Genomic DNA, 9,056 nt, shown 5'->3' with positions numbered 1-9,056 from the left:
GTGTGTGTGTGTGTATTTAAAGGTTGTGAACTTCTTAACTTTGGCTAGATCTGCTCCTGCACCTACTTCCAAATTGCTCTTAGGCAGCCCACCCTGCTTGAGGAGCAGTCAAAGGGTGAGAAATTGGGGTGGGGAAGGGGTTACCCTCAGCCATGTGTTTTGCTTATTCCTTGGAGTGATGGGATGACTGTATTACTGGCAGCAATGCCTGGCTGGCACTTGGTGCTGCAGAGGAGCTAACTGTGGCCAGCAGTTTCCCTCTCCACAAAGTCAGGGTAAAAGATGGAAGCCCTTATGCAGCTGCCAAAGAGATCCCCGGAGGATGGATTTGGCCCCACTTCCCAGCGCCCATAATGAATCTATGCGAGTTCGGTCCAATTCATTCCAGTGAGACTACTCTGAGTAAAACTTAGTTGCAGAGGCCACCCTAAATAAGCAAACAAAGTGTAAGGGGAAGGCTCCTGCGTCCTGCTCTCCTAGTACCATGTGGTGAGCGTGGGACCTGGGTGTTGAGCTACGAGCCCCGCTCTGTACAAAGAGGCAGCGCTGTCTGCGAGGGTTGTCGCCCTGGCCTCGCGCGCGAGAGAGAATGCCCGGGGTCTGCTCCTGTTCCGTTTGGTCTTTCTGTGCGAATTGTCTGTTGTTCTTTGTGTTGCTTTGTCTCTCCGCCTCCCTCCCTCCCGCTCCCCTCCTCCTTCGGCGCGTCTCCGTTCGCCGTGTTCACATCCTGCGTTGTGTTGACATGCGATGTGCATGCATGCATGTGGCTTGCGGTGCAACTCTCCTCTCCCCGCGATGCCATGTGCCCGCCGCCCTCCGTACGTGCGCCGGAGTCTGCCCGTATTGTTCCGAGCCTGTTTCGTCCCCTCTTTTGTGTCTCTTCCTGCGAGAGCGGCGTCTCTCTCCTCTCTCTCCCTGTGCCTCTCCTTGTGTTGCAAGAGGCGCGGGCTTCTTCCTCGCCAGCCCCCTCGCCTGACCCTGGCGCCCTCCTTCCCCGCCCCCTCGCCGGGCAGGGTTGCCCCGCGGGCTCCTTCACACCCTGCGCCCTTCCTTCTTCCGCCCGCCTCTGCTCCCCGCCCTGCTGCGGCAGAGACGGCACCGGGAGAGCGCGGGGGTCCCAGGCAGCTCCTCAGGGGACGTTTGTCCAGAACATAAATGCCGGTGATTGGCAGTCCCTGCTCCAGACAAGCCCAGGACTGGAGTCCGGACGAGGCGGCAGCCGGACGGGACTCTCTGGACCCCTTGGGAACGACGCCTTGCGCCCTCAGAGACGTTGTGGCCGCGGGGGGGGGGGAGCGGGGGACTGGAGCCCTTTATGAGGGGAAGGGTCCACTCTCCTGGAGCTGGGGGGGGGCTTCTTCCTCCCTCCCTCCTCCCCTCCTTCCTCAGCCCTTCTCCCGCTCTTTCCCTTCTTCTGTGATGTGTGAATGCTGCTCGCTCGCCTCTCAGGAGTGCTGTGGAGGTGTGATGATGTCTCCCAGAAACAGCAGAGATGGCTAAGGGGGCGGCGGCGGCGGCGGGATCGCTGCGAGGGGGGCGGGCCGCTGCGGGGCTGAGAGACCTTTGGGCCCGTCCTGTGTGAAGAGTGGGCTGGGGGGGCAGGTTGGCCGTCGGCTGGGGGGCGGAACTGGGGCTTCCTTCGAGGAAGCCTGCTCGCCTCGCGCTGCTGCTGCTGCTGCTGCTACTGCCGCCTGTTGCTCCTCCGGGGGCGGGTAGGGAAGCCGCGGGCCCGCGGGGAGGGAAAGTGCTGTGAGGCCGGCCAGTCGAGAGGATTCCTCGCGGAGCCACGCCATATAAAAAGAATAGACTAGCAAGCGCCGGGCGCCGTTGGCCCCCGAGCCCACCTCCCTCTCCGAGCCGGCGGCGGGCTTTCCCTCCCCCCCCTCCCTCGCCGGCGTTGCCGAGCGAGCCCGGCGCGGGAGGTAGGTGTGCTGGGCTCCGCCTGGCGGCTGCGGCTCCCTCTCCCTCCCAGAGGAGGGCTTGTTTGCGTCTCCGGAGCTTGTCAGTCTGGAACCAGCTGTTGCTCCGTCCCTTCCCGTGGCGGATTCCAGTCCGGGTTTTGCAGCCCCTCGCTGGCTCTTTCTTCTTTCTCTTCTGCATTGCCGCGGACAAGGTGCTTGCAGCCAGCCCGGCGCTGCCTGGCAGTGAGTGGCAACGAGGGTGAGACAGGCAGAGAGACAGGCAGAGAGAGACTGGCATACGCGCAGAGAGAGAGGGAGAGAGAGAGGGGCGCGCGCACACACACACACGCAAGACGCGCCGCCGCGACCGGCCGGCGAGGGGGTCTCTGCGGCTGCCCGGCACGGAGCTCCAGTGCTGGCTGCCGGATCGAGCCCCCTTCTCGTGCCAACTGCCCCTCGAAGCCCTGGCGGCGGGTCCGCCCGGCCATGAGCAGCAGATGGAGCGCGCAGGGAGCCCGCGGCGGGCTGGGGTGCTAAGTGCCCCCGAGGTGCCTTGAGGAGTTGTTGCGGCGGCGGCAGCGCGGAGCAGACTCCAGCTGGGACACCCCCCCTCCAGTGCTCCCTGGGCCGTCCCCATCCCCTCCTCCTCCTCCTTTCTCCTTTCCTCTCTCCCTGGGCCGGATCCTGCCCCGTCCTCCCACGACGACCCTCTCTCCTGTCGAAGGATGGCTTTATGGCAGCAGCTGGGAGCCGGTGCCCGCCTGGGCACAAGGCTATGGCATGTCCTGCTGGCTGGCACGATCCTCACTAGCCACATTCATCCCAACGGTGAGTCAGAGCGCTTCTTACGCGCGGTGGCGTCGGTCTAGTTGGAGCAGCGTGAGCGGCTCTCGCGCTCTGCTCGGGTGCCTTCCTTGACGGGTGGCAGCCTCGGGGACGTGGGGGGGGGTGGCGGCGGCGGCGGCGTGAGGGGGCGGCTGGAGCGGAAGAGGCATCTGAGTTCGGTTCGACGGGGAGTACGGTGGGCACTGGCAGAGGATGCGGCGCCGTGGCTTCAGCCAGGGGGGCAATGGAGCCGCCAGGTGGCATCGTCCTAGGAATGGGCACGAGGTGTGTGTTATGGAAGCCAGGGGCTCGGCAAGCGGGAGTGGGCGCGGATCGTCGTCGTCGAGGTGCGCGGGGAACCCTGGACTCGACAGGGAGCCACTCGGCATCACCAAGTGTAATCACAAACTTTCCAGGCCGACTGCACCCCCTGCTCTGTCTAAAGCAGCCATTGGGCTCGGTGCCATGTGCAACGCTGCCTCCGCCACCCGCTGCCCTGGCACTGCCAAAGTGTGTCTTGTGTCTGCAGCAGAAGGACCCTCTTTTCCGGGGCTCTGTCCTGATCTCTCAATGCTTGCGTTTCTGCCCATTGCTCCTGCCCTTTGACTGAGTTAAAACAAGAGCTGGGGAGCGTGGGGGTGTCTGGCTGCATCTCTGCCCCCTCCCCACCCACCTTCTTGCCAATCCTCTTGGCTTCAGTGGAGCTCACAGTCTTATTTGTCTTGCTTCTCAGATCTGGCAGGCAGCTCTTTTTTTTTTTTTTTTTGCAAGGTGACCGAAAGGGTTTTGTAGGAAGGATGTGAAACAGAGACTGCTTGACTGCTCTGGCCTCAGCAGGATAACTGGGACCTCTCTGTACAGGAGGAATACTGGAAGTGGGACTTCCAACAACTACGGGGGCAGTTGTGCCTAGAGGTTGGCAGGGGAAGTTTGTGGTTGGGGTAAGGGGAGAAGATATATATTTAACCTGAAAAGCCCTGGGTCTGTGATGGGAACCCCAAGCTGAGGATTTGACAAAAGGCATGGGGCCTAGTGGAGCATCTGCGTTCAGTTTGCCCTGTGCCAAAGAGAGGAATATTGATGTGGGAAGGGGTGTGTGTGTGTTATTAGGATGACAGAGGGTGTCTTCAGAGGGTTGGCTAATTGTTTCACATTCCTCTCCAACAAAGACACCCATCTGCTCACCCAGAGTTCACTGTCCGGCTGGGCTCAGAGGCAGTTAGTTTCCTGATCAGAGCAACATCCAAGGCTTGAACAAAAAACAACAACAGTGCAGCCCTCCAGCCTCCATGAGGCCTGGCAGGGCTTTGATTCCCAAACTAAATAGTGGCGAACTGAGGCCCAGAGCCTTAGGGACATTGCCAAGGTCAGCCAGCAGGTCAGTAGCAGAGCGTGGAACCGAAGAAGGACAGCCATTCTCATTCCTGCCACCCTCCTTCTCTAAGCAGAGTTTGGGGGAAGCTAACCTGGCATGCACAGGTGTGTCTCTGGAATTGCTTCTGAAGCCTCATCAGCAGAAGGATTTCCAAGCTACAACCCCAGCCACTCCGTCATAATGCACCAAAGATACACACACACACACACTCATGGACGCACGCTTTTCAGGATCTCTTGAGGATTAGAAGGGTCCTTTGCAAATTGTTTGCAGCTCCCACCAACCCCATACAGCAAGAGGTTTGAACATATGCTAGGCACTCGTGTGCATGCACAACAAACACACAGACACATTCACAAATGCAAAAGATAATGTGCACATATACAAACACACACACAGAGAGGGTGATTGCATTGTCAGCAAACAACCACACATTCACACAACCGCACACATGTTATGCTGCCTTTGATCATAACAACTTCTCTCTAGGCAACACGCCTCCTGGCCACACACTTGTATGTCACAGAGCCCTTCAGTTACGCACCTAGCCAGAACACCTGGCAATGAGAAATACATGCCCTCTACAGAGCAGCCACTACCAACTGCACAAACAAGCTGCCTATTGTAGAGCTGCACAGTGATTCTTTGAAAACCCACACATGCCACAGGCTGCTTTGAAGGATGAGGACCTGGACCTGGCAGCAGAGAGGAGCATGAGTGGATACTCTTTTGTCTTTTCACTCCGCTCTTCTCACTGATCTCAGTGCCAGCCTGTAGGGAGACAGCCAACTTTCAAGCCAAGCAGGGGGTAAGTCTTCCCGTCTAGAGGCACAGTCACAAAAGGGGCCCTGCTGAAGATGGTGGGCATTCCACCTGCCTGGAGGCTGCGGCTCATCTGGCAGCATAGGAAGCCTTTTGCCTATGGATGAGGGCAATTTGACCCCTTTGCACAGAGTGGGCAGGCAATTCCAGAATGCAGACAGTTTGTTCTGTGCTTTTCCAAATCTACAAGAGCCCAAGCCAATTGCATCATCCCACATGCCCCAAGTTATTGTGCTGTTCTGAGGACTCAGGGAGCCACGGCGGTATCAGCTGTAGCCAGGCACAGTGTCAGAGCTGAAACAAGCATTGAAAAACTGCTGGACTAATTGCTTCTCCCCCCTACCAATGCTCCATAATCCTGACTTTCTCAGCCTGCTCCCTTAGGATCACACAACTACCTTTTCATCTCAGATTGTCTTTGTCCCTTAGCTCTCTTTTTGCTCCCATGCATTTCCCCCAAAGTCGTGTCTCTTGGTTTTCCTCACTGGCTTTTTAAGACAAATGGCCCTCAGTTCAGCTCTATGATCCTCCACTGCCTTGATGCCAATTTCCCTCCACAGTTCTGTTTGTGGGGAGTGAGCAAGGAGATCATATGGAGTGAGGTGACCCAATCACTATCAACACATAATACAATATCACCCCATCTTATACTGCTAGCCTATGCTTGGGTGCATTCCCTGCACAGCACCAAAGTGGATTAAAATCTTTTCCTCCATTTCATTTCCTCCAGAACACCCATGGTCCACCCATTGACTCTCTTGGGCTGCCCTGATAGCTTGATGGTTTGGTTAAAATAAAAAGTAGTATGGGGTAACTGATCTCTGTTGAAATTGATCTTGTGACCCCAGCATGTGCTCCAACGGAGGGTTGATTGGAAAACTCACAGTGGACTAAGATGTCAGAAATCAACAGCTGTAGATGAAGGATGCCTCTGAGCTGTGCCTGGGGTGAGATATAAGGGGCCAGGGGATGTAAGTAGGAGGGATCTGAAGCCTGCATTTCAGTTGGTGTATTACTGGGCAGCCAGGTCTGTGATTTGCCCTGCCTATATGCCAGTGGTGAGATAAGACAAGGCATCATCTGTTTATTTTCACAACTTCATGGTGCCCCCAGAGTGCTCCTTGCCTAAGTTAAGCTACAAGTTAAGGAAGCATACAACCCCACTTCCTTTTGATAAGCAAAAGGAAAGGACAGGGTTGTCAGATCAAAATAAAAACAAAGGACACCCTGGAGATGTGCCTTGTGCTCCACAGAGTTATGTGGAGGTGAAATGTTCTTAGATAAAAGGGGTGACCTGTCTGCTTGGTGTTCTTGATTTGCTTGGATGTGAGGTGCAACCCTCTATAAAGCCTGAGATTTGGAACAAGTGAGCTAGTGACAAAAGACAACTCTGGGAGAATCCCATGGCAAATGTCATACGCTACCAGGTCTGGCGTGAGAAGATATGTTCTCTCATTCACTCACTAGAAGATGCTGTCTTCATAAAGGACCTTTGAGTCTGGACTCTGCAAAGGCAGAGAGAAGGATGTAGGTAGGGGAATTCTCTTGGCAGAACTAGAAAGGTGAAGGATTGGCGAGGTAAAAGAAAAGACTGTGGTGGCAGGCGCCAGGTCCCTATGTTCCCATAATTACATAATTAAATACTAATGCAGAGATGTGGAACCTGTGGAGCTCCAGATGTTATTGTACTACAATTTCCATCATCCCTGATCACTGTTCATGCTGGCTGGGGCTGATGGGAGCTGGAGTCCACAGCAGCATCCCAACCCTGGTACAAACAGCACACAGTGGCCATGGGATGCTGATGGACTGTTGGAGGGAAGGAGAAGGAGCAACAACAAAAAACAGGGGTAGGGACATGGAATGGAGTAACCTGGGAGAGAGAGCAGGGCTCTAGCCAGCCAGCCAGCCAGCCATGAACAGGTGCACTCCATGCTGCAATATTTTATTGTCAATCTCTCCATGTGATCATTCTTATGGACATGGGTGGCCATACTTAGAAGATGAGTTATGAGCCAAGGGCCCTGCTGTACAAGTCCTCAGCAATCAGATGCTACCCCAGCCCAGCCAGAAAACCTCAGAGGCATGCTTTGTAGAAAGAAAGGGGGAGCCCAAGAAGATTCCTGATCTAGTGACTGGTCTCAGTGCACCAGATGTCCCCCCACAGTCTTTCACATGCCTTATATAAGCACCTCTGAACTGCAGTGGTTTGCAGGATTTCCCAACCTGGTGCCCTCCAGGGAGGTCTTGGTTGGACCACGACTCTTGCTATCCTTGACCATTGGTTGTGCCAGCAAAGGATTATGGGAGTTGATACTCAAACATCTGGAGGGAACCAGATTGTGGATGCCAGAGCTGTTGTGCCCATGAATACCAGTTGCTGGCAACTGCAGGTGGGCAGAGTTCTGTTGTGCTCAAGTCCAGCTTCCAGGCTTCACCATCTGGTTGGCCATTGAGGGAACAGGATACTGGACTAGTTGGCCCCTTTGGCTTGATCCAGCAGGACTCTCTTCTTATGTGGAAGGCAGGGGCTTCAGGTGTGGAACAATATATTCATTTTCTCCATGCCACAGAAACAGAGGCAAGCTCCAGAAGGGCTGATTGCAGCCCAGAGCCATTTCTAAACACTATGGTGGTTTCCACAGTTTTGGAAGCCTTGGTTTTGATAATGTCAGTATGGCTTAGGTAGGATGGGGCAGTGAGAATTGTCAAATTTGCACCTTTCTGCAGTGGGAGGGAGGTAGCAGTCCAAAACCAGGGTGGGCTTTGAGAAGCCTTTCCTATGCTGACTCCCTCTCATTGCCTAGATGAACCTCCATGCGTTTTTGTCACCTCCACCCCTTCTTCCAGCAGTCTTGGTGGATCACCAACATATAACCTTTCTGCCCCCACAGCTCCAAATCAAAACCAGCCAGCCTACTCAGACTGACAGCTGAATGTCACCTTTCCCAGAGATGGAACTTGGTTGAGAGTTCTCTATGAGTCTCTCTGAGAAATACATATGAAGATAATTTAGGGGAGCTGTCATAAAGTAACACATTTTTATTCCTGATTAATCACAGTCACCAATGTGGATTAGCATCACCACTCTAGCTTTTAATGCAGACGTGAGGAAACTACCTCTGTCCAATGGCCACATTCCTTCCAAAGGGCCACATGCCGGTGGTGGGCGGGGCCAGGGCAAAAGTGGGAGCAGCAAGGGATGTAAATTTTGCCTTTGCAGACCTGGACAATTTCTAAATACACTCACACACCCAGGCACTCAAGAGGCATGATCAAAGCTCAAGGACACATTCCAGCCAGGCAAAAACATTCAAGGAGGGTGTGGAGCAGGGAAGAATCCTGAGGGCCATATAGAGGGGTTTGAAGGGCCTGAGGTTGTCCACCTCTGTTTTATTGTGTGTTCTCAAGATTACTTAATGTGTGTTTAATCATCCTTTTGCTTTGCGTAATTGCAGAAGCTAAAGCATAGTAAGTTGATGGACTCCCACCTCCTTCTCATTCAGTGCATCTTCTGGGGAGTGTACTCCCAATTCCGTGCTAATCTGTGTTTTTTATTCTGGGCTAATTAACACAGAGTGTTCCTTTATAATCCTCAACAGGTAGTACAATCACCTTTCCATTCTTGGAACACTCTTTGTAAGAGAAAAGAGGGGTGGTCCACCTTTTTTGCTAGTCTTCAAGCATTCTGGTTATAGAGTGGTTTTTCATGCGTTTTAAAGTGTGTGGAAGGTTAGCCTTATATTATCTTGTAAACAACCCCTTAAATAAGCAGGGGTCATTGCAGCAGGAATGAGAAGACGGTGACATTACCTTTGTGTGAATCATGAAGACAAACATTGCTAAAACCTGCATCCTGAGCCCTGCTTATATTGCAGTTTTTTATTTTTTAAAAAAAACGTGTCAGTAAAAATGTGTTCATAAATCAGAGGAAGTAGGGAGAAGCTGTAAGAATATCTGGAGGGCAGGGAGCCCTGCCTTACCAAAGCAGTTCGATCTGTTTAGTCTCTCCAAGAGAAGGGTAAAGGGTGACTTGATCACAATCTCTAAGTACCTACATGGTACGGAAGGAGATTTCTGACGGCAGGCGGCTCTTTAATGCAGCAGACAAAGGCAGAATGAGAGCCCCCGGC

The 9,056-nt window shown here is 53.9% G+C and overlaps 1 protein-coding gene across 1 annotated transcript in view; it reads left to right on the top strand.

The window, feature by feature from the left end:
• Positions 1–2,438: 2,438 nt before the first annotated feature.
• The window catches only part of UNC5A (unc-5 netrin receptor A), an 89,175-nt gene continuing 82,557 nt past the window's right edge, over positions 2,439–9,056 (top strand). The window contains exon 1 of the mRNA XM_081184929.1: positions 2,439–2,729. Coding sequence (XP_081041055.1) covers positions 2,627–2,729 — 103 coding nt within the window. The 5' untranslated portion in view covers positions 2,439–2,626. The remainder of the gene's footprint in view (positions 2,730–9,056) is intronic.

This window comes from Podarcis bocagei, assembly GCF_964188305.1.
Source record: "Podarcis bocagei genome assembly, chromosome: 2".
Lineage (NCBI taxonomy): Eukaryota > Metazoa > Chordata > Lepidosauria > Squamata > Lacertidae > Podarcis > Podarcis bocagei.
This window is presented reverse-complemented; position numbering and strand designations above follow the sequence as displayed.